Source organism: Morone saxatilis, unplaced genomic scaffold (assembly GCF_004916995.1).
Source record: "Morone saxatilis isolate NCDOM2014 unplaced genomic scaffold, NCSU_SB_2.0 Contig8, whole genome shotgun sequence".
NCBI classification, from domain to species: domain Eukaryota; kingdom Metazoa; phylum Chordata; class Actinopteri; family Moronidae; genus Morone; species Morone saxatilis.
This window is the reverse complement of record NW_023340257.1, coordinates 363,534-389,512: the sequence shown is the minus strand read 5'-3', so window position 1 is coordinate 389,512 and position 25,979 is coordinate 363,534. Positions and strand designations below refer to the sequence as shown.

Sequence of the window (25,979 nt, the reverse complement as noted above, 5' to 3'; positions counted from 1 at the left end):
TTTACAAACAAGCTCATAACACGAGAAGAGGACGATCATGGTCGTCTAGCGGCGGCGGCGGCTGAGGTTAAAGGCTAGAGAGGTGGGACTAATGCGTCATCGTTTCGGAAAAAATCCGTTTTCGCCGTCCAGACGACTCCGGGCAATCCGCCGTTTTCGGATTTTCTCACTCTGGGACCCGTTTTCAAAAAATACCGTTTTCACACCCCGAAAACACCGTATCCATCTGGACGCGAGGCTGATACGAAAGTATTTATCCGGATTCGAAAAAAACTTAATCGTGTGGACTGCCCCTTAGTTTCAACCCGTCTGTAGCAGGAAACAATGGTGGTTCGCCTGGTCAGACAAGTTCTTATAAAATATTTTAGGAGAGAAATGGTCAATGAACAGAATCTTCATATTTGATCAGCACTGTCTAGTCTGAAAGTTTGATCTGAGTCTGGTGTGTTGAGCTGGACGGACCATATTTACTAAATGAACATCATGCTGTATGGAAGAAGACTTGAAACTAGAGACTGAGACCCTAAACTCATTTGGAAACTGTTTAGTGAGCTAATAGTGAGGAGTAGGTGGCTGTGGCTCAGAGGTAGAGCAGATAGTCCACTAATCGGAAGGTTGGCGGTTTGATCTCCGGCTCCTCTCCGCATGCATGTTGAAGTGTCTTGAGCAACGACACTGACCCAAATTGGCTCCGAATGCGTGCCATCCAGTGTAGTTGAGTGTGTATGAAGATTCAGATAATTGCCGTTCTGGTGACCAGTTTGGCACCGATGCATGGCAGCCCACTGCCATCAGTGAGTGAATGTGTGTTGAGTGTAGGCAGCGTAGTGTAAAAGCGTCCGTTTTAAACCATTTACCGATTAGCGACTCATTTTCTCCATAAGACTCAGTACTATCACTAACAAGAAGTTTTTCCTTCTGGACATTAGAAAGAAAACTGGATGAAGACACTTCCATGTTGGAAACTCTGTCGACTAATTGTACACTGTCAATGGTCAGTTACATTCTTAAACAGTACAGGTAGCCAACTGATGTTGGGTCTGTCGGTCTGTATGTCTGTTGACTGTAGCAGAATAACTGAAGCAGCTGAGGATGAAGAAGAGTTTATACTGCTGTAGACTCATTTGTTTAAAAGGTAACACTTTTGTCAGTAATTTAAGTAATTCAATTATTAGAAATTCTTGTTTAACACTGCACTGAAATACTGATTGTCTACTGATGTCCAATAAGACAAACAGACACATTTTAGGTCATTTAAATCATCTGATGTGTAATTTATAAAACAGGGCATGCTGTTGGATAAGCAACTGACTTCCTTTCTTGCTGCATTTGTAGACTTGAGTCAGAAGTGTTAACAGGGACAGAAAACATGGGAGGAGCTTGTGTGTCTGTGTGTGTATGGGCTTGTTTTACTAAATGTGGACGGTGTCAACGGAAGGTCCCTGTGAATATAGTAACACTAGGATGTGTGTGTGTGTGTGTGTTGTGTGTGTGTGTGTGTGTGTGTGTGTGTGTAAGAGAGAGACCTGGTGAATGCTGCGAAGTGGCCAGTGAGGTCATGGAGTTGGACAGGTTGAGGTTGGCAGTGATGCTGAGCTGGCTCTGGCTGGTGGGGGGGTAGGGGGAGGTGGGCGTCCTCAGCTGCTCCTCCCCTCGCTCCTCGTCAGCCGCCGGCAGGTAGCTGTCAATCAATGCCTCCAGAAACTTGACGATCAGCTCGGCGTAGTCCGGGATCTGTGTTTGCTGCATGGTTAGCAGGTGTGTGTGTGGGGGAGGACAGAGAAGATGAAACATGCATGTTAGACTGATTGGTAGAGCCCAGCAACAATAACAACAATGTAGACTGTGTAAACATTGCTGATGATCAGATGTGTAACCCAATGGTTCATGTAGAACCACTGTAACACAAACACCTTATCTGGGCCTGTGGACCACATCAGGCTACCAAAGCTTCCCATCCAGCACGCAGAATGGTGACTGATGAAAGTACTGCAGTATTTATGTAGGATGTAGGATTAAACCACATTTAACTACAGTTGACACAGGCACGATAACCGTGTAACTGCATAATTGCTCCAAAACCGATTAAAGTTGATTAATATATTATGCCTGCAGTTAGAGACATCAAATCTGAGCTGTCTCCTTGGTGGAGGTCTGAGAGTATTTCATATTTCAGTATCTACTTATCATTATGGATTTCCATGTTTTTTAGTCTGTTCACACTGATTTTTATAAGAAAGTGAAAATATTATAATAGCCCAATTAGGCCTAAATTAAAGTTTTTATTTAACTTTTCATAATAATCCGGCCCAAACAGTGTCGGCCTAGAAAAATTCTCGCCCTTGGACAAATGTCGCTGAATAGCCCTGGTGTATATAGTGTAATACTGTCATAAATAATACAAATGATGTCAACAACTTTTCTATACATGCTTCACAGCATCGTACCCAGGATGTTTCTGCATTATAAATACTAACTCATGAAGAGATAAAGAGTGGGATGAAGAGTCTGGCTGTAACTTATGTAATGAATGGTGTCGTGTCTAGTTTAATGTTCTTCAATTCAATTGTATTCAAAAAATACATTATTTATTCATCCACCTGTTACATACATGGGTCACACAGTGTGTTGAACAGCTGCTAGATTCAGTATCAACTGAAAACTTGACTTGAAATTATCTGCAGCCTCTCGGCTACTGCTGGGTTGTGTGTGTGTGTGTGTGTGTGTGTGTGTCACATGCTTCATATATCACAGTACCAATTGGCAGGCTGGTTGCAGAACTGTCGTGTAATTGCCTAGTAAGCTAAATATTTCCTGCGTGGCAGCCAAGGTGCCTCAGGGAAAATGAAAAAATGACAGGAGGAAGGAATCATTCGTACCTTGGAGAAGGGTCCGGCAAACCTCCAAAGTCCATTAAAGCCAAAGCCTGTGAAATGAAAGTGAAGGAGGGAGGAGGGGAGGTGAAATGGAAGACAGGGGAGTGAGGGTGAAAATGCTTACAACAGAAGCACAGAGCTCTTATCCACTTAACTGTCCAAGCTTTAGGAGAGACAACAAGTTATGTCCCGACTGTACAAGCAGTGGACTTAACATACTTGGCCTATAAAGAATTTGCAAATGCCAACGTGTATTACTTTGTAAATAGGAGGGTTGGTACTGGGGGGGTGACTCTTCATGGTACACCACACTCTGGACGATGCCGTGGACAGGGTTCAGGAGGTTGGTGTCCTGGCACATGGACAGCACAGTGTTGATCTTGGAATCCAGCAGGTTGTGACTGCAGTGGAGACACACACAAACAGCTGTTGTTAAGTCTGTATGAAAACTGGCTGACAGCTGCAACTGTGACTAAATGAGACTTACTACCTAATGTAACAGCACAGGTATTTTTATATTTTGATATTTACAGTTGATGCAGCAACCTGAGAACCCACAGGGATCTTTGAATACCACAGCGAGGTACATAAAGTAGGTTTATATCTGGCTCTACTAAACTCTCTGTCTCAAACTGACAGTTTGACACAATGTCTCCTTGTGTCACCTTTTCAGCAGCAGCTCCGCTATTTGCCATTTACTCTCCAAAGCCTTTACATCTGCACTAGACTAGAGACAGACAGAGGAGCAAACCCATGGACCAAACTCAACTCATGCACAAATTTATTTTCAAAACAAACAAAACACAATAAGTTTTCAGTTTCACAAAGACAGGTTTTGTTTATGGCTTTGATCCAACTAACGGTGATAGTTTGTTTAAATTCAACTGTTGCACAAAGCGGTCTAGTTCTTCACTATCTTAACACATCGGCTATCGTCTGATGGCAATTTAGCCTCTGAGGGCAACAGCCAACGTCTCAGACTTCCTCTTCCTCTTTAGTGCGGCAGTCATCGTTTACAGTCCAATTAGCAACTTGAGACGCGAGAATAGAGTTGGAGTTGATTATTTCAGATTTTTGTTACATTTCGGCTAATCTCTACAAACAGATATGAATGCAGATAAATAAATGATAAAACAAGGTGATAAAAAGCTAAATCAGATGATCGGTTCCAAGATTCCTTTTCAGCCAATGTGTTTGCCTCTTTGGCTCTCCACACGGGATGCAACCAAAGCTTGCTCAAACATGATTGGTCAATACTATTTGGACTACAAATGGAAACCAGAACAGCAAAATCTTGTATCTTGCCTACAGATATCTCTTTATAGAGGTTGATCTTAAGTGGGACTAATTTTCTATGAACTTTGTGGAAATCAATACTTTTTTCAGGCTATTAAACATGGCTGACGTTCACATTCACTCCAGCATTCTTCTGGAAGAATTCAACAGACACAGCACATTTTACTTCAGACGAGGGACACAAAGCAAAAAACTCTTTCCCTTCTCATCACTAGCTCCACAACATCACAAATTATGAGCCACGTTTTACTCTTTTTTGTTATTTGTTTTGTTTGTCAGAATCTGTCACAAACTGTAACCATGGAAATGCTGATCAGCAGTTGTAACTGCTTCTTACCAGAGAAACATTACTCTTATTCCAGAATCAGCCTGGCTAACTTTAATTTTGTAGTTTTTTTTATTTCACTTTTAAAACCAAAGATGTGTTGGATCAGTTTCCAATCACACCCAGGGTCGGGTCTCAGTTACAAGGAACCGAGTGTACCTGTGACAACCCCTACATTAGACTATAAAAAGAACTGCCAATATTTCCAGTTGGACAAGAAACATATGGAAAAAGTCCTATAGCACAGAATACATCCTAACCGAGAGAATGGCAGTATGATGGCTACTTACACAACTGGAAAAACCTTTGGGAAGACAACGCTAGCTTCAGCCAAGTACTCGTACAGAATTCGCTGGTCAAAGTCATCAGTGGTGTATTTCACCTGGGTGGCCTGGAAAATCAGAACCAAAACAGTAATTTAAGAAGTAAGTAAATCCAAAGACAATCTGTCATGTTCCACTAAAGTGAACTGAAGACTGTGTGGTGTGTTTCCTCACCAGCACAGTGAGCAGCAGAGCCTGGATCTTTGGGTCAGTCAGCACCTCCTCATCCAGCAGAACATTAGACTCTGATACAGACACCTTGCGAAGGTGCGAGTTTCTTTGTGTCTCTGTAATAAGAGCATTGAGGATTTACATTAAATACCTCCTCAAACAGACTGCTTCATATTATACGTAGAAAGGAATGTGAGGGTCGGGCTCTCACCTATCTCGTAGTCATTCTCTGCTACACGCCTCATCTTGGGAGGGGTGGTCATACCCGACTCCATCTCTGGTCTCTTTGGTGCTTTAGAGTCCGATATAAGGTGATCAAAGCTCTTCCGGGTGCCTGGCAGAAACATCAAATAGGGATTCTATTTATGAATGCTTCTCCCAAGAGAAGATCAATATGTGCTGCATGTAGCAAAGGGATAAATCATACCCAGGAGCTTCTTGGTGTTGGCCTGTGAGGGCTGACCCATGTCCAGGCTCATGGACTTGCGTGTTCGAGGGCTGATCTGGCCCACCGTGGGGTAGTGATGGGCTGAAAGGTAGCGCTCTGAAACCTGAGGTGATGCCCATGGCTGAGTCTCTTGTAGAGTTCTGAGAGGAAAGTGAACAGACGTCAGGTCACAGCAGACAACTTGATGACTCATTTAAAACGTGGACAAAGGATAATAGAGAACAAAGTACCTCTAAACAACCTTTTATTAGAACTTAAGAAAGCAAAATTCCTGTGCCAAGTTCTTGTTAAGGAGCGATAGAAAGCATCCTGAGCTTGCATTTTGTTGTGATAAACAAAAGAAAACAGAGGTCTGCTTCTTAAAGTGAGCATGCTCATTAGACTGAATTTCAACTAGTCTGCCTTTTTTGTTGTGGACTGATTGGACAACTTCATTGTCTGTTCATCACCTGCAGCTGGGATCAGTGATGTGACTGGAATAAGTGTCCATCGGTACCGGGTCCATGGAGAGGTCAGAAATCAGTAGTGACTTCCTGTGTTTGAGGCTGCAGCGACTTCGGACCTCCTCGGATACAGTGAGCAGTGCTGCACAAAACAACAAGGGATCGAGGTCATCAACGTCAAAAAGGCAGATCCAAACCAACCGAATCACCATAACCAAGAACACGTAATGGTTTGTACACTTGCGCGATATTTGTCAAAGCTGCAGTTTAAATTTAAAAATTTTTTTTTGTCATATTTGTTGAAACTTTCACTATACCCAGACAGTAGTACAGGAGACTGACAATCTGTGAAACGGTCAGGTTCCTCTGGCTCCTCCTAGTGCTCGAAACCAATCAGGGCCGATAAAGATAGTTGATTGTTGAGTCTCATTCCCAACGCATCAAATATAGATGCCCTGGCAGTAAGAGTCAACAATCAACTTTCAAATAGTGATAGACCGATACGGATTTTTTAGGGCGATGCCGATACGATTTTTTTTCACCAGCTGTTAGCCGATCACCGATACGGACTGCCGATTTTCTGAGCCGATATTTGGAGCCGATACTACTTTTGCTCCCTCCAATTTTACATCATTAAAAGGTGAAAATAAATTCTGAAAATAAAGATTTAAGCATAAATAAAATAATGACACACACTATTGCACACAGTAGCAAAATAATCCTAAAATCAGATCAAACTCTTTACCCCACACAGAGGAGTTTCAAAGACATTATTGGTGTTTGTGAAAAGAAATGTAAAAGATCACCATATACGCATCACGGTGCACTTGTCTGGTACATGATAAACGTTAACACAATTAATATTCAACTACGTATAAAACATATCTCATCATTAAAGCTCTTCTTGAGGGGGGGTTGCGCTATGATATCACCGCGATGCAAGGGGACCCGCCCCGTCCAAGTAAGAGAGAGAGGGGGGAGAGAGAACACACACACACCCTGCTCCAAGGAGAGAGAGAGAGAGAGAGAGAGAGAGAGAGAGAGAGAGAGAGAGAGAGAGAGAGAGAGAGAGAGAGAGAGAGAGAGAGCTGAGTGCTGAAATGTATAAAAGTCATGTCGCTGAGTGTGTTACATACCAGCCAGATAGGCCACACTATGGGTGTTGACCTCAAACTTGTCACATTTCAGATGCTTGCTGATGAGAGCCAACAGTGTGTGCAGGATTCTCACTGTCCTCGCTACTGTGGTGGGTGATGGGTGTCTGTAGCCTGGTGATGCAAGTAAAGACATAAAGACAGACAGTCAGAGACAAGTCACTGATCCAGATGTCTTTGGCACATACAGTACTTCTGCTCGGCGTTATTCTGCCTCGGACTTCCTTCCTGAAACCCTGCAGCTGAACTGAACTATGTGCATACTTTTAATCACACTGACATCAAATTCATCTTTGTTTTTACTCTTCACTGGTCATTGTGTGTTCTCTACATATTTGAACATGTAGCCCACTGATACCACAGAACCCACACTATCAGTGGCTGCTTTACCTTTGAGTAGGTGGCCCACCAGTGCAAAGTTGAAGTTGGCACTGAAGTTGAGGCCCACAAAGTGATCCATTTGCTTACAGTGCCACTCTAAAGGCCGCCGGATCTCCATGAACACCTCTTCTGGACTCTGGAGGAACATATTGATACAAGAGTGGTATGAGGAAACTGTCTCAGGTCATTTCGTAATTTTAAAAACATTCACTGTCAGAGGCACAACCCACTTTTTTGCACATAGTCAGCCTCTTCAAGATAAGTCAGTGCTAAGTCAGTGCTTAGTTAGTGTTAAAAGGGGCGTTGCATTTTCTTTTACTATAAATACACATCTGCAATCATGGGGGCATGGCATGCAACGTTATAGAATTTGTATCAATTTGTTTAGGGCTGCTGTGCAGTAGAGGTCTGCAAGCCTGTCCAAAATTAAATTTGTTGGACGCCCGGTTAGCTCAGTCGGTAGAGCTGGCGACCCATATATGGAGTTGCTGCAGCGGCCGCTGTTCGAATCCGATCTACGGCCCTTTGCTGCGTGTCAACCCTCTCTCTCTCCACCCACCTTTCCTGTCTCTCTACAGCTGTCTCTATAAATAAAGCCAACAGAAGGCCAAAAAAATAAAAATCTTTTATAGTCTCTTATAGACTGGGCTCAGGTTGGACTCTGGCTTTAACTTTATTGCATTGTGCACATATACATGTAGATACAAGGACAGAGTTCTTGACTAGTTGTCAACAAGAAAAAAAGCAAGTGTCTCTGTGAGGTCAGTCATATACGTGTTTTCAGCACAGCATGAAGGACGATGGATGAGGATCTCTGACGTTGTGATGCTTTTCCTTCCCAACACTCGCCAATAAACAGTGAATGATGACCACTGCACACAATTCAATGTATTTAATTTGCCAGCTGGCAAAGAGTAATACCTTCAGTTTATGTAAAGTTATTTAACATCAAAGAAGTAGTTATGTTGAGCTGCTCTCCAATGCAGGATTGTATTACTTTCTCTAGAGAAAAAGTCAAACATACCATTGCAATGAACACAATAGAGTGGGATCGGACTCAAATGATAGTATAAGAAAGAGACTGTGTATGGATTTAGCGTGAAGCTACTTTTTAAATACACTGTCACATGTATCCTTAACACCTCTCAGTGCAGCCTGTCCAAACCTAAATAAGAATGTGTTAAGAAGTGTGTTGGCTTTTAGTTCACACAGCATTAAACTGTGGGAATGGAAGATCAGAGGAGACCTTGTGTTTTCTGGCTTGCGTAGTGTGTCTTTTACCTTGTCATTGAAGACGCGCATTGTGTCCAGAGTGTGGAGGTTCTGCTCCAGCAGGGCGGTTCCAGCTGAGTAAAGGTTGACTTCATCCAGCTGCAGCACAGCCACCGCCACCCAGAACAGAGCTTTGTGCATGGGAGACTCCTGCAGACAGACACAGGGTGGGCTTGTCAACAACATAAAAAAACAAATTCTAAATATGACAATGAAGGGATGAGTGGAGAATCACTACTGAACTGCTGACTATTAATTTACAACTAACGTATTTCAGTACTTTAGCATAGCATTGATATTCCACTTTGTAAACAACTGTAAATAAGAATCCAAGACCAGATATGAAGACTGGTACTTTTCTCCTGCTCACAAACTACACCTGTAAAGTTGCTACAGAAAGTGGAAATGGCTACATATATAGCATATAAATACAAATCTCTGCGGCATGGTTTGACTTAGTGTGGCCTAGTCAGTGTCAATGGAGATGACTTGATAGTCTGGACTCTGATGGATACAATGGCCGTGTACCTTGCTGAGTAGAGGCTGCAGCTTGGTCAGAGCAATAACTGTGGCCTCTATTAGTACTTGGCTGTTGTAGTTGTCTGGCCCCTTCAGACAGCTCTCCAGGCCCTGTGACGAGGAGGGAAGTGAGAGGAGGAAGAGGAGCAAGAGGCAGAGAAAAGGAAACATTATATAAATAAATATTCATCAGTGAAAAGCGACTGATTTGCTGTTGCAAACATCAATATAAGCAATACTAACTAACATTTATTAAAATCACTGGAAGAAAGTTTTTGTTTAAAATAATGAAAATTGATTAAAAACAAGCCTAATACCATGCCCAATACCATCTGTTTCACATTTCAAAATATTACTGATGTACACTTTATCCAGATTGTGCTTTTTAAAATTTTGACCTTTGGGGGAACAACTGGTAATCATATAACTTAGTTCATGAATTATTGCAGACAAACAATGTAAAAACAATTTAACAGGGTCTAATCACATGGTGTGTTGTAAGTTTACCAAAGTCAGACAGGGTGTCTCCCTTCCATTGGATAGGTTGTCTATGAATTTAATTTCTTTATTGAAAAAATGTGTTTTCCATGTTGCAAAAAGTTGACTATACACATGCAAAGGAAATGGAAATCTCCAGATAACAATCAATTTGGTACTGAAATGAACTGAAACATGGTTATGGTTAACAGCACAGGTTTGTAGGGGCTTGTATGAGTGTGCTCTCACCCGGTCTATGCTCAGCAGTGGGCTGGCCTTGCTGAGGATTCGGATGATCTGCTTGATCTGGCCGTGGCTCACTCTCTTACTGATGCAGCCAAACACCACCAGTGCTCTGGGCTGGAGGGACGGGTTGTATTGGAATGCAAACCTAGAATCCAGACACAAACACATAAGTTCCACAGAGCACATTCATGGTCTTAACGCAGATACATTCAAATGAGATGAAGGAGGTTCATACTTCTGTGCCAGCTCTGTCCACTGGTCTAACCACTTGCAGGCTGGGATGTCCCTCATACATGCCTGGAGGGAAGACCACACAGAGAAAACAAACTGAAGGAAACCTAGCGAGTTGCAGACCAGTGTAAGCTGCAGGTCAAGAACAGGGGACAGCCTATTTGGCTGGTTAACTCCCACACATAGAAAGTTAGCTAATAAACAGTTTTACATTGATAGTAAAGATTAATGGGTATATATGAGATTTAGAACATGAATATATATAATAGCAACAACTATTATCGCAGCCTCTTAATGGTTTGTTTATATAGCCGGTCCATCTGCTCCGTGTGCATTTATTTCCACCAAACCAGAGTTGGTGATTGCTAGAACAGTGGAAAGACTAACAAAGACGGTTTTGGTGAATTTTATTTTGTTTCTGACGTTAAATCAAGTTTTGAATAAATGAATATTTGAATAATTATGAAGTTACGATGTTACGCAAGGTAAAATGATTGTGTATGGAGTCTGGTGGAGAGTGATAGTGATATTACAGCTGTTTTGGTTAAACTAAAGGCCTATCTCTGTAGGGATCCTTTCCATAATGTTGTCAGACACTGAGAATAACAATATAAGCCTGTCAGTGGAAAAAACAAGCACTTTTCGTGGACATACTTTGACCAGGAATTTGTTCTCTGTTTTGTTGAGTTTTATTATATTTCTGTCCCATTGTTTTCATGCTAGTGCTCTAGTTTCCACTGGCAAGTTAACTTCATATATAAAACCTTTAAGAATTGCTTGTTGCATTTCAGCCTTTTTCTACTACTTTTGTTTTCTTCCACAATCAAATTAAGAATTTAACAAACTGAATATATTGTTTTCGCAGAATAAAGATATGTTTATTAAGATTTTCTGCCATATCTCCCAACTCTCTGGGTTTTATAATATGAAACAAATGCATTGGTGGGCAGAGAAGGAGTGAAAAAACAGATGTCCTGTTCACTTGATTTTCTCTGCTGACCTCCATGATCTCCAGTAAGGCCTCAGTGACTGTCTCCAGGGAGGACAGGGCGAACGTCTCCCTCTCGTAGGAGCCCGGTGAAAAGGAGCGATCTCTGTAGCTGGAGCGGAAGGCGATGACGGCGGCTGACTTGACTTTGCTGATGCCAAACAGCAGGTAGAACTTTGGCAGGGAGAACTCAGTCAGGCTCAGCCTCAGAACCTGCTTTGTCTCCTCTGAAACAGAACAACAAACATTTTATTTTACTTAAATTGTCTGTCTCTGCTTCCACTGTGGTGCTGGCCTAATCAAAGAGCTGAAGTAAGTCCTCACCACTGAAGTTGAGCTGCGAGCAGGTGCAGAGGGAGTGGATGATGTTGATGACCAAACCGTGGGTGGAAGCCCTGAGGGACAGCGGCCCAGTGGCTACCAGCAGGGTCACCACGTGGAACAGGTAGGGCAGGTGGGCCGCAACATCCAGGGAGTTGTTGAAAGACAGCATGAGCATGTAGCGGGCCAAGATGGCGATGTCATCCCACATCAAGTGCTGCTCCAGTGTGGGTGTCGGCGACAGGCACGTCTTGTCTATGATCTTACACATCCGACCGATAACCTGCCGCAAAGAATTTTCATATCATTCTTAAAATGATGTGGCTGATGGGAAAATTAATATTAGAACCCCTTTAGCTGCTAAAGGCTTCACTATGTTCACCAGCTAGTCTCTTATTGTCTGTCTGACATTTGGTGCTGAGCAGGCAGTGCACAGTAGGTTTATCACTGAAAACAGCTACTTGCTGCTGTGGAAACGAAGCTGATGAAAGCAGGTTGTGGGCCCGCAAAAGCTAAACAAGGCCATCTCAATCGATCTTTCATACCCATGACTGAAATTCAACCCAACGCAAGTGCAAGCTTTAGTTTATCTTCAGCTTATACCTGTTCATTCTCCAAAAGCTGTATCGCTCATATGAAATATCATCAGTTGTAGTGAAACATGTTTTGAGCAATCTAATGTGCCAAACCTTTAAGAACATGTCACAGACTTCCTGACAAACAGGGCTCTAATGAGGCAATCTACAGTGGCCAACAGTGGGCATGTCTTCCTGGATATGGAGCTGGTACATATGACAATATGGCTATGGTTATAACAAGTTAGAAAATAGCATTTATTCAACTCTTGGGTGACAAAGAGTTCAAGAGCAGCAGACAAGGCTTCATTGTGCTCAGTAGACTGTCCTGCCATGACATCAGACAGCGACTGTGTGGACAACACCAGCACAAACACTCATGTATGTTCCCACAGCCATGTAGCCTACACATGTTAACCTGATATTAAATTAAATTCAACACTTTGGTTAAACTACAGAAAATCAATGAGGGGAGCAGCACTTTAACTTAAACACTGACTGTCTTTTCTTAGCCAACAGTCTTCACAATGGCCACTATTCAGTGCAGTGCTGTTGTGTGCCATAATAGGAGCCAGGGCCTGACTTTTCTATTGTGTCTGCCTGTGTATGTTGTGCTTGTTTATCGGAGTAGGAGGCTGAATTTGGATACAAAGCACACAGATGATGGATAGTGAGTGGATGAATTTGTCTCTTTGGATACTCTAAGTGAGGAGTGATTTACAACTTTGGATTTATTTTTCCATTAGTAAGTAAGTAATTATCACATTCAATGTTTATTTCTTACAGAAGTGTCAAATTGGTACAGAAACTAAACTAAACAGTTAAATTCATTAAGTCATCTGTTATGGAATGCAGCACATAAGGAAAAGTATAATTCAAACTAAATGTAATATCAAGACAGTGGAATTCATTTGAACATGTAAATGGAGCTTTTTGTTGCAGTTTGGGATGAAAATAGAAGGCAAACGATACACTGTCTCAGCTCAAGCTGCTGTGGGTGCCTTGCAGAAGCTCAAAAGTGGCACAGGAGGTACAAACTAGAGTAAGTCAAACATAGGACTAATATCAATACACTTGAGTATTCTGATATTTTGTGTAGTGATATTGTATCGATTCTCAAACAACAATTTTTGTTTTTAAACCAAAGACTGTATAATTAAAAATGGATGTACCCCCCGTGACATCACCCATAGGTTTATAAGGAACCGAAGCTCAATGTGGTCGGCTCCGGCCATTTACATTTTCTTTTGTAATCCAATGCATTACATTACTAATTACAAAAATGGTATCTAATTTGCATTTAGTCCCTGTCTACATTACAGAGTAATCTGACCCAACACCGGCAGTGATATGAAATGAAATGAGTGAATGATAGCTCTAGTATTTGCTCACAAACGCATTGCTCTAGTGAAAAACAAAGCAAAGACGTAAGTGTTATTGCATCAATAAACAAAATATATCCATAGTAACATTCTGAGCACAGGTAACTCTGCAGACATTATTCCAGCATGTATTAGCTCAGAGTGGAGAGTCTCACCTTGCTGGAGACCAGTTTGACATTCCCTGAAGCCAGAGCCACTGCTGTATCAGCCATGACCTCTGCTTTGATGGAGCCTAGGCCTCCTGTGGCGCTGGTCTTAATAAAGCTGTCCAACACCACATCTAACAGGTCTGTTATCTGGAGACACAGTGAGGAAGTTAGAGGTCAAATTAATAACACGTTTTACTATCAAGCTGCTGGTGTGGTGGACCCACCTGGCCCAGGCTGCCCCAGATCTTTGCCTGGATAGAGGGATACATCTGCTTTTCGTTGATTGTCATAGTGATGAGCTTGTCCAAAATGGCGGTGACACGCTGGCGCTTGGCGTCGTCGTTGTGCTTACAGAAGCGGACCAGATTGAGCAGCCAGGGTGTCATGTACTCCAGGCAGAGATGCTTCAGCTCAATACCTGCAACACAAAGACAACATCGCTCTGGTTTAATGCCAGGTATAGTTCACTGTTACATCAATGGTGAAATTAGAGATTTTCTTATCATCAGTGATTTATAAAGTTGTGTGATTGTTTCATTCATATCATTCATATCGTCCAATCGCAGTTACTTGAGATTGCTGATTTCCAATCCCCAGGGGTGACGTAAGTGTGAGAGTTACCTCGCAGCACTTCAGTGATCTGCCAGCATGGACGACTGGGTTCAGAAATGTCACTAATGGCTAAAACTATAAACCAGTACAAAAATGACCATTACCAACATCAACCAACATATTCTGAACACATTACAAACACTAACAAAAAGTAACATTAACATTGTGGAACATATAAAATGTTTAGAACATGAAAACTTAAAAACAACACAGCCAGCACTAGGCCAAGGCATGATTAGAAAAGTGGGTTGGTGGGCGAGAGTCTGTGGGATTATAAACGAGAGCTGGCTCTGCCAAGAGAGCAGTGCACTCTGCTGCAAAATTTGGATAAATATCTTTTTTTTTTTTTTTTAAATAGTCGCTTCAGGTCGTGGTTATGCTCGTGAGACACAGAAGAGGTGAGTCTGCAGGGAGCTTGGGTAGATAGACAGTGACATAGATTAACATGAGAGCGTAAAACAAAGAAAGTCAGTTAGATCATTAGTGCGTTAACTACTATTAGAGAGTGTAGAGCCAAGTTTTGGTGAGCAGCCAGATTGAGAATGGAGCCCCTCCACCAGAAGAGGGTCTCACCAAATTATGCTATTGGGAAATGTAGAATCTCATTTAACACAAGCAGCACAATATAACACATATCACCATTTATTAAGTTTATTATGCTTGTTCTAGCTGTAGTTATCACATACATTTCTGGAGTGTGTGGCGTTTTAAAGGAGGGGAGGACGAGTTGAACATCCAACATGTGTGTGCACTGAGAGAATCAAGTCAATCATAATAAACCCAAGCAGAAGAACCACGGTCAACTATGAAAATCAACTAAACCAGTAACAATAGCAGCATATTAAAAAGCTGCGGTGGAAAAGAAAATTCTCCTCTGTTCCTACAACTAATCTAGCGCTTTGCTGCGCAATGCAATCCTTCTGACACACTGCCAACATGACACCTGCTTCACATAATGTAAAAAGCACTAACTATTTGAAAAAACAAGGATTCAGCATGGCTTTTTTATAACTTTACATAACTACCCTAGAGTGCTTCCAAGAACTTAAAAGTTTCCTTTAACAGACCCTTCTTAGTCTTCTTAGTGAAAGCACAGGGCTTTAAAGGATAACAACATATTAAAGTATTTCAGATTCTGATTCTGAACATCCGAGGTTTGGTCTAAACTGCTTTGGTTCAGCTGTATATAAGTATGGCCTCTAGGAGCTACCAGAAGGGCTTTTAGATTGTCAGTTCTGGTCTAACATGGGGGGCAGTCTAGTTTCCACTCCAGCTGAGAGAATATGTGACCTACTAGTTAATCTACTCATGTGCCCAACAACATATCTTGCATAAACCTCCAAAAAAGGCACTTTGAATAGCCCAAGTTAAGACTTACTGGACTTGCTGAAGCCTGAGATGCACTCCTCTAGAAACTCCAGTGTCAGATGGGGCTCGTTGGCAGCCAGAGTCTTGCTGATGGAGACTATGAAAAGGGTATTGTTGGCTGGTATGCAGAGGCCAGACGTCTCCAGCAGCTGGCCCTCTATCTTTAGGTTGAAGGTGCAGGTCAAAGCACACAACAGATTGTAAGCCGCAGACCTGGATGTGGGATGGACAACGAAGCAGAGGTGTTAAGCCCGCACAAGAGTAGTACTAGTAGTAGTGTTTCACTATTCCTCAGTTGTCACTAAGAGATTTGGGCAGAAATAATAGCTTGTCCAAAATCCATTTTCTAAATGTTAGTTAATATTGCAATGTTGACAGAACAAAAAAGGTGAAACTCAATTGTGAGAGAGTTCTGCACCTGGACAATCTGAAGCAAGTACACGGTAGAGTTAGTTGTAGTCTGTCTTCAAAAAAGGCAGCGGTTGCAAGCATTTATTAATTTAATGACTTAATTCAACTTTGAGGTAAAAAAACCCCAACTCTTATTAAACACAAAATACTAGTAATAATTATTAATTAGAAAAATTCATTGTTCTGCTTGAAAGACCAGAAGTCAGTCCCTGCATCCGTAGTGGCAGTCTGCTAATAAGCAATGACACACTGTTGGATTTCATTACTGATCAGGCAGAATGGAGTGGTAGTTAATAATAGTTAACTTAATAGTACTATTAAGAAGGGACAAATTAATATTTAGAGACGGTTACTGACTGTGGCACGGAACTTGTGGGTGAGTGAAAGTCAGACCTTTAGCTCAAGAATTGATTTTTAATTTAGGAATTGTTTTTGAATCATTATCCCTAGAATTTAAATTGAATGATAAGACGACATCAAACAGATAGGGTTTCACTGCATAGGACTTGCTTGCTTCAGATATGACAGTATGGATTTTACCCCTACGTTTGCATTCTCACATCCTTAAGCTTGATTAGCAAAAAAATCCTCTGTGCCTCAATAACATGGATCCGACCCTCTTTTCTTTTAGAGCCAGAAAAACAGTTTTTTCTAAGTCAAACAATCGTGCCCTGCAGGACTTACCTGAGGCTGGGGTCAGAACTGCCCAGGTTCAGCAGAGCAATGTTGAGCAGAGTGCCAGGAACATCTTTTGGTCGGATCTTGGTGTGCTGTGGTATGGAATCGGGCTGCGACAGTTCCCAGCGTGTCCGGATATGGATGATGGATTGGACGATGGCGTCACACTCCTGGTGCATGAATGTGAGTGGTGTGCCCTGGTTGGCCATAGTGAGGGTGAACTGGCTCTCATCCACAAGGCAGATCTCTTCAATCTCTGAGGCGTAGTAGACGTCATTAAGGAAGACGGGCTGGCCAAGGACACGGGTCCGCTCGGCTGAGGTCACCTGAACTGCGGTCGAGCCCACCTGATCAGCAAGAATAATACATTGTTTTAGAAAACCCAAGGCTTATTCGCTTATCTAATCCTTTCAGTCAAAATATACAGCACCTTTTAGTACAGAATGCTATGGTTGCATCTTCACCTTTATTGAAACCTTGGTGTCCTTGTGGGCCAGCTTGAGGGCATTGTGGAACACTTTCAGGTCTTCCTCCAGGGTCAGGGTGGCTGCAGGTAGCTTCTGTTGGTCAGGTTCGATGTGCTCGGCCAGCTTAGCAGGGGAGTCGATGAACTGGAGCCGTTTGCTGCCCTTCAGTCCTGTTAACAGCCGCTCATGGTACTTTGTGTACTCCCTCACCCACGTGTTGCAGTTGTAAACATAGACAGCTGCTACGTTCTCGTAGGCAAAACCAGGAAAGACCACAAACCACTTGGACAGAAAGTCAGTCTTGAAGCGATTGCTAGGTCCTACATGTGTTAAGTCTACAACTATCTCGTAGGGCTTGGCATAGTAGGGTTTGAGGGTGAGGAGGACATGGTAGATGAGCAGGTCACCGTTGATCTGGCCTGTTTTGAACCTGAAGGAGATTTAAAAAAAAAAAGACAAGGACAAATTAAAATTCAGGCCGTCTGCAGTAAATTGTGCATTATATGTTTGTACACATGCCCCTGCCTAAAATAGTTCATAGCATAATACGTGACACTAATGAATGCCGTTTTGGTTTCTGCATTTCCTTTTTGTCTCTCATTTCTTGTAAGTTCTTAAGCATCTGTGGTATCAAACCAGAGGTCCTGAAATAACCAGAGCAGAAAAAGACCCAGAGAGGGGGTCAGGAAGTGAGTTCAGAGCATCTCAAGTGTCTGACTGCAGCAGGTGTCTCACTGCATCTGTCCAACAAGACCTCCAAATCAGACAACTTCAAGTAAGTATTGTCAAAACTAGATCCTGCTGCTTCTTTCTGATCACATCTAAAGTGAAACCTTTTCGATTTAAATTCATCTTAAATAGTTTAGGCTGTAAGTGATGAAGAAGGTCTTTTTTAAAATGAATTTACTCTTTTCAAAACATTTGTTTTATTTCAGCATAATGGAAGGTACCAGAACTGCTCTCTGGCTGTTTCTCTTGCTCAACCAGCTGCCGTTCTGTCCTACTGATGCAGACCAACACCTTACAACCATGCTAACTTATTCGAACACAACAAATGATCATGGTGACGGCTCAACCTCTGCTGTGGTGTCTAGTCCCACAGCGATTGACCACACAAACTCTCCTGATACAGACACCAATGGCACTCGAGCCGACTGCTTGATCGACACTGAGATGGGTCTGATTGCTATAGGTTCAGCAGGGGGGCTGATTGTCTGCCTGCTGGTTGCCATTGTGGTACTGGCATGCCAGGTCTGCCACATTCAGCGCCGGGTTTATGCCCCCCGAACCTCCCGGTCCAATATGGACTTGGTGAGCAGTGTGGGCTACTGGGGCACTGAACGGCCGGAGGCCGGGGGACTGGTTGGGCCGTGTGATGCCAGTGTCATGCTTGAGGAGGTGAGAGCAGACAGCGAGGTGGAAAAGGAAAGGCTGGCTGAAATACAAGAGGGAAAGGAGGAGGCTGGGGCCATGGCAATGGCTTTTGATCCTGAAGAGAAGGACTGTCTGATGCCGAGCTCCAGCTCCAGGGACTCCTGTCTGGAGGTCCCCAGGGATCTAGAGGACATGCCCCTTGTTGTGTAAGGAGTTATCCTGACCACGGCAACTTTCACTCAAGACAAACAGCAACCACTCAATTCAGCTAATGTCTTATGGTTAAATTCATGTTCTTTCCAGTTTTTTCACATCACAGAATTAAACGAAAACCTCACTAAAATGCAATTGAAATGTGGAATATTAGTGTTGATACAATACTTGAGTTATGGTACCCATACCAAAATTGTTTTTCAATGCATTTCTTTGAGAATTCTAAATACATTTTTCAACTAAACCCCTTTTTTCACTCAACAAAGGAAGCCAAGGTTCTCAAATGTTATATATCTAATAGCATCGAGTCTAAATCTGTCAAGGTATGCTTTTAATCAGGAACTATCTGATCTAAGAACAAGTAAACAAGTTTACAAATCTGACAATGCATCTAGTTTGATACTCAATGCCACATACATTTTGGTCAGTATGAAAAAAGTATTGTGGTTCAATATCTAGTCTGTATATGTTTTGATGTATGATAGTATCAGTGGAATTTATTCAAAATATTTATACTGTTTAGAAAGTAGTACATGAATACTAAATTTAGTATAAAAAGAATACTTTAGTTAAAATAATGAGAATATTTGAGTTATTTGAAGTGTCTTCTTGGCAAACTTATCGTTTAAAAAGATCAAGGTGTATATTTTTCTTTACATGTTTCATGAGAATTAGTGAAGTCTAACTTAAACATCTAATATAACATGCTGCATATTTTTTCACACTTGCTTAACAAATTCAAGACTTACTGTAAGACTGCTTGAAATGTCTTATTTTACAACACAACTGAGTGGACACATTAATTTAAGAAACAGACAAAAAGGCAAACCAACAACAAGCAGATCAACACTTTTAAAGTATCAAAGAACTCCCAAGATCTATTCCTAGATCTCACACCAGGGACCTCATGTGCTGGCAACACCATGTTATAACAATGGTCAGAGAGTTGGGTACAATTTCTGCTAACAGTCTGTGTTATATTAATTAGTAAATCTCTGATGCTTCTGTCAGTTTAGCTGTCTATTATCTCTTACCTGTACTGCAGACTTTCTAATGCTACTGTTTTTTTTATGCTTGTGTACCTGAAAAAGAGACTGTTAAAATGCCAGTTTTAAATAAATGGATTTTTGCATTGTGCCAATGTCTTAGTGTATAATTCAAGTCACTATCGCTATATTTATATCAGCTTCTTTAGGGATTGTATCATAAAAAAAGCACTGAAGCATAATTGTAACTTAATTCTGAGCCAGAGGTATTATTCCCTGTGTGCATGACTAAATGTGACTGATCTATTACACCTGTAGAAACAGAGGTTTGAACGAACATAAAAGCTCCTCTGGCCTTAAAGGGTCATTCACACCTAAAACACCAACTATGACAATAATTATTGATGAGCTGCTGTATGTTGCACAGAGAAACAGAAAGAAACCAGAAGGATATGGTTTCACAAAGACGAGGGGAGTCCAACACTCAAAGAGTTGTCATCTTTTATTGAGAGAGAGAAAAAAAAGGCCATCAAAAATTATCATTCCCACACTAATCGTAAATCATACCGCAATCGCAATATCTGTCAAAATAATCACAATGTGATGTTTTTACCATATCATGCAGCCCTATTTTATAGTTATTGTTATAGTTATCAGACAATCCTTAAGACTGGATGTGGCCAAATAATACTGAGGTTAATGTTTAGACTGCGTCTAAGTGTGTCTCAGCAGACATTAAAGTACTGTCAGCCTTTTCACTGCATCATTAGCTGTATGAGCAATAGTAACACATGAAGAGGAACTGCAAAACTATTTGGTGTTTAAAAATGTATAAGTGTATTTTATGTGATCAAACAGAAAGTTTCTTTGCAAATGTAGAATCACATCACAAGTTTAGATGTGTCTCACTCATAATCCCTATAGGAAACAAAGAGCAAGGTTGTCCAAATAGGGAGCAGCAGCTTAATTGGTTCCTCTGTCTCCATTAGTGGAAAATGGCTTGGTCAACATGAAAAGAAAAGGAAGACTTTATGGCTTCTAATTTGTTCAGGGTTCGGTCAGTGAGCACATTTTCAAAAAGTGCCTACATGTTGAAATGATTTTGATCATACAAGTCAAGTTACTGGAAATAGTGGATTTCTACAAATGTAAATTGAGTTCAATTCAGTGTTTTGTAAAAGCATTTTTAATGTAGAGAGGACTTGGTGTGAAACATGAACTCCTATTTTTAGCATAGACTGAAAATGCATAGGGCTGTCATCAGGTTTCACATGTCACACTTCCTGTAAGTGAGGCAAGAATCAGTCAACATTTCAGCAGAGAGCCATTTATGCCCCTAGTTCCTGCTTTAATTCAAGAGACATCCTGCCAGACAGGCAACTGCATAAGACCCTACAACTATTGAACATTTACTTCATCCTGGAACGACACAGCTACCAGGTTACAGAGGCTATCGGTGCAAAGTCACTGGTGAGTAGATTTGAATTATCAATGTAGCTTTAGGTCTACCTAACATGTTGTTAGATGTGATTGATGCTAAATGGGTGCATCCACACAAAAGTATAAAAAAATTTCATGCATGACAGATCTATATACAACTTGTATATTTTTAATGGACAAAAACAGTCTCAGCACTGCAACTGAATCAATCACAACTACAATTTTTGATTGAGAAATGATAATGAAGTTGAAACAAAAAAAGAAATAAGTAATCAAAGCAAGCTCTACTGAAAATCTCCTTTAGTTTAAGGTATTTTAACATTGTAACATGTAACCAAAGATCACTCGATGAATGCAAAAACCATTGACTGTAATGCCTTAAATATACCCAGTACAAACCCTTGAAACATATGCCTATTTAAAGTTGCATTTTGAGGAAACGTTGCTGTCACAACCCTAACACTTTTTTGCTCAAACTCCCATTAACTATTTCCTCATTAGAGGGCATTGCTTCAGACTGTATTGCTGTGCGTCTCTGATAAAAAAAAAACAACTTCCTCTGTTCCAGCTACAAAGACAGCACAGTGCACCAGGGGATAGAAGAAAAAATGACCATTGATTTCCTAAGCCTGGTTTTCATATGGTTGCTGCCACTGACAGCAAGCAGCACAGTGACATCTGGCCAGAATGACAACCTCACCACTGTGATGACGGGTGAGGTAGGAAATGAGTTCACTCACAGCCAGCTGACAACACAGGAGGCATCCAGCTTAAATCAACTCTCAGAAGTTACAACAGAGAAAGAAACTACAAAACCCAGTACGAAACCTTCACTGCAAACAATTCAAACAAATCCTTCTACATTCTCACCAAATATTCAAACAGCAGCAGCTCCAACCAATTCCATATCATCTCAGTTAGTCAACAACAGCTCAACAGTAGGCACAACAGATGTACAATTGAAAGTCACAACATTGGCAGCAATGGTGGTAACCAGCCAAGTCAGCAACCCAACCAAAACTACAATGGCACCTCGAGTGCTGAGCAGCTCCACCCAAGGCCAAGACACAGGAAAGACGTCAACCTCCCAACTCACCAGTGACAAAATTACTCATTCATCAACACATCCAAGACGGTCTACAGTCCTCATCTCTAATGCAACCACATCTACTAAGACTGTTGAAAGCAAGTCTGCAAGTACAAGCCCAGTCAGAGGCGGTGATGCTACAAAGTCCACAGGTTTATACAAAACTTCAATGGACATGACAAAGAAACCATTCACCCGTATCACCAAGTCAAAGAAAACACAACATCCTCCTGAAAAAAACGCAAAAGACAAAAAGGGAACAAACCACAGTAAAGTAGTGGCAGGGGTAATAGGTGGTTCCTTGGTGTTTATGATGGTAGGATTCCTGGTCATCTATGTAAAGAAACGGAAGCTTCAGAGGCAGCAGATAATGACTAGCGAATGGGCCGGCCCTTCGCCATTTCTAGACGGTGGAGCTGACAATGGCCAGGTAACACTGAGGTCATCTAACCGAATTTCTCTGTCCAGCTTCCTGCCTCAGAGGCTGTCCAAAAGGTTGTCCTTGCTCCCAGAAGCAGATGAAGAGTTAGAAGACTTGACAGCAGGTACTACATTCGGAAATAAACGTCAAGAGAGCACAGCTGGTCGAGAGGTGGATGGAAATGATGCACAAGAAAGCAATGGGGCTGCTGTAGTTGTTCCTGAAGTTAAAAGCACCGGAGACGCTCCAGAGCCTTTTTTCTCAGGGTCCCCTTCACAAACGATGGACCCGCTGTCCACTAATAACAATTCAGAGATTGTAAATCCTGAAAATCCCCCTACTCTATCTGGAACTGCAGAAAATGCTGAGGCACAATTGAATGATGGCCTTGGGCAACCTTAAGTGAACTTAATACACCCCCTCCTCCCCAACGCATCCACTTTCATTGGTTTCGAGGCAACAACAACTGTGACTGAAAACACAGGAAACTGACTAACTTGTCATAGTTTGAGGAAATCATTACAAGAGAAGTGATGTTTATCTACTGCCAAATTTGAAAAGTGGTACAGCAGTATAATATTAACAGAATTAATCATTAACAGTAGAAAGAAAAATATTTCTTCACACTTTTAGATCCTCAATCATGTGTGACGCACAGGGCAGTTTTAGAGTCATAAGTCAGGTTATTGGAGCCTTTCCTTCAAGACACCCTGGTTCTAAATTATAGGTAAGTATCTCTCCCCCTCACCACTCCAGAGATCCTCACACCAGACTCCTGCTGTATTTTCTGTTCACTGTGTAAAAATGTCAGCAAGAAGAGTGTAAATCAAAAAAGCTTTCTTCACAACATCTTCTCTGCCCTTAGCGACCCGTGGAGATTGCTACTGGAGAAAATATAACAATAAAGGCGCATGCAGTCAGTTTTATAGTCATCTTGAAAATGATGTAAAAGCAGAAGCATATGTGGTGGTGAAAACAAACAGCAACACTTTCAGTAAAGCACAGGGGCCTGCATTCGGTTTAACATATGACTAATAGCTGTGTATACCATAAGCTAAATGCAGACTTTTGTATTTTCTACGGCTTAGGGGATTATGAAAAAAGGGCTTTGTTTCATCTGTCAGAGAAGTTAGACCACATGACTACACATATTTGTTTCACTGATACACTATCTGCAGAGTTATGTGGCATGTATAGTTGACAAGAAAGAAGGTTCAATAGCTTTGGCAGTTGAGTCGCACGTCTTTGAATTTAAAGGTCCAGTGTCTAACATTTGGAGAATATATTGGCAGAAATGGAATATAATATTAATATGTATGTTTTCATGAGTGTATAATGGAAATAATTAGTATTGTGTTTTTGTTACCTTCGAATAAGCTGTTTTTATCTACAGACGCTGAAGGTCGCTTTTCACAGAGTTCGCCATGTTTCTACAGTATCCCAGAAGAGACAAACCTGACAAATCAGTGGCTCTATATAGGGCAGTTTGCATTTTCTGGGCATTTCTTGGCCACCGTTGTTTCTCTTTTGTGCTTAGAAGGGGAGGATGAAGTGAAGGAGCTGCAATCTGCAAATACACCACTGGATGCCTCTAAATATTAAACACTGGTCCTTTAATATATCATGCTCATCTGACTTTCGTATCATTCAATCATAATCATAGACTGTATAGTAAATAGTGGTTGGAGTTTCCAAGCCTGTGAAACAAGACCAATGCAGTAGTACCTTAGTACACTGTTCTTTGAGGCCTGTGTGACAAGCTTAAAAATGGCATTACATGCTGTCTGCTTACAAGAGTTTTACCCCTCTACTGTGCCAGTGCAAGTGTGGGCACGACCATCATAATACAGAAACCACTGGCTACAAGACTGTTAGCCACAGTGCCCCATCCTCAGCACTTTTCAGTTCCCAGCTGCACCTACTGCTGACTGCCAGAATATTTATATTGTAAACAGAAATGGACTACTCATACAAGGCGACAAAAAAAACACACTGAAATGTACCACACAAAATTAAAACGTATGGAACAGCAAAGCTGGTACAAGTGGATTGTACAAATACTGTAGAAATATGAGAATCTCCTTCAGCCCATGTTTAATTCGTGATATCTGAAAAAAGAAACTGGCAACAGATCTTAAAGCTGCAGTACAGTATAGTGAAAGTTTCAGCAAAAAAGACAAAAAGTCATTGCTATGAAAGTTACCTACTCCAGCTTTGATTACATTGGTTGGAAAATTTGGCAATGGATGTGAAAAATATTTGATGTGACATTGGATTTGCATTAAGTGCTATTTCTAGACTTTGAGTCATGAGAAGCGTAATTAGGTGTATTGGCCATCTTCTTCCTTTACAACCAAATCCTGACCATGAAGCTTTTGTTGAAATGTCTGTAAATGTATATTTGTATGTCATTAATTTGTTTTTTATGTTTGTTTTAAAAAATAGGCCTAGTGGAATTGGTTTCATATGTCTCTGAGTGGTTGTGGTTTTTGATGTTGTATTAAAAACCACGCACCACATAATTCCACAGCTGTACATAATATAGATAACTAAGCATCAGTTTAACTATTAAAAGTACTAAAACCTGAGGTAGACGTAGGAAGACGTAAATTACTTCACTTCAATTGTATTTATTGTTATTGCTATATATACTGCTATTTTAGCTCAGCTGGTCATTTTACAACCACATGTACCAGCCTGACAGTAGCCCATCTGTTAAAGGGGAACCTGGCAACCAGCTTAATCAAACCCGTTTAGAAATCATTTGGATGGTTAAATGCGCCTGTTCCGTGAAAATGGTGAAAAAACCTAAAAACCCTAACTGCCAGCCCTGGACTTTTGCACCTCACCTCATTTTAGCTTACCAATCGAGGTAGGCATAGGGCCGGGGACTGGCGTGGATAGTAGGATTCGTAAAATCAAACGTTCCCGGTAAAATTCGGAAATAGGAAGTACGCGAGAACCGACGAACGACGAGAAACGACGATGAAAAGACGAACGGTCACGGCAATTCCACATAACGCAAACGCCGCCCTCATAACGGTCTTAGTCTAAAAATTTTACCCACACCTTCCGGTAGATAATTGCTCCCACACGAAAAAGTTGCCCGCCGAAAAAAAGGCGCATCAGCAGCGGTAAAGAAAAAGGGGAGGAGGCGTGCCGCAAGTGACTTTTTTTTAAGACGTGTGTGAAATACACGTCCAGAGCATGAGAAAGGAGGAGAGGAGCATTCAGGTAGAGAAACACATAGAAAGTGAACACAGCGGGAATGAACATAGATTTAATGGCCATTTACCACACTTATTACATGGGGCCATTGACCACACATAAATGATACACACCACA

At 41.5% G+C, this 25,979-nt stretch overlaps 3 protein-coding genes across 3 annotated transcripts in view; 2 read left to right on the top strand and 1 right to left on the bottom strand.

Moving 5' to 3' along the window:
• The window catches only part of nf1a (neurofibromin 1a), a gene marked incomplete at its 5' end in the record, with an annotated part of 65,945 nt that overhangs the window by 412 nt on the left and 39,554 nt on the right, over positions 1–25,979 (bottom strand). The window contains 21 exon segments of the mRNA XM_035679457.1: positions 1,527–1,743; positions 2,880–2,926; positions 3,135–3,277; positions 4,788–4,888; positions 4,995–5,107; positions 5,203–5,325; positions 5,419–5,579; positions 5,889–6,024; positions 7,019–7,150; positions 7,427–7,553; positions 8,699–8,839; positions 9,218–9,319; positions 9,935–10,076; positions 10,167–10,228; positions 11,163–11,377; positions 11,475–11,754; positions 13,584–13,724; positions 13,802–13,995; positions 15,568–15,770; positions 16,653–16,993; positions 17,111–17,543. Of these exon segments, the coding sequence (XP_035535350.1) occupies positions 1,527–1,743; positions 2,880–2,926; positions 3,135–3,277; positions 4,788–4,888; positions 4,995–5,107; positions 5,203–5,325; positions 5,419–5,579; positions 5,889–6,024; positions 7,019–7,150; positions 7,427–7,553; positions 8,699–8,839; positions 9,218–9,319; positions 9,935–10,076; positions 10,167–10,228; positions 11,163–11,377; positions 11,475–11,754; positions 13,584–13,724; positions 13,802–13,995; positions 15,568–15,770; positions 16,653–16,993; positions 17,111–17,543 (3,554 nt within the window).
• LOC118341251 lies at positions 12,671–19,799 on the top strand. The gene is made up of 3 exons (XM_035679459.1): positions 12,671–12,795; positions 17,725–17,888; positions 18,049–19,799. Exon 3 carries the CDS (start codon positions 18,053–18,055, stop codon positions 18,695–18,697), a length of 645 nt encoding a protein of 214 aa, XP_035535352.1. The 5' UTR covers positions 12,671–12,795; positions 17,725–17,888; positions 18,049–18,052; the 3' UTR covers positions 18,698–19,799.
• Positions 21,009–25,418, top strand: LOC118341250 (protein EVI2B). The gene is made up of 2 exons (XM_035679458.1): positions 21,009–21,156; positions 21,695–25,418. The coding sequence occupies exon 2, from the start codon at positions 21,735–21,737 to the stop codon at positions 23,034–23,036; it is 1,302 nt and encodes a 433-aa protein (XP_035535351.1). The 5' UTR covers positions 21,009–21,156; positions 21,695–21,734; the 3' UTR covers positions 23,037–25,418.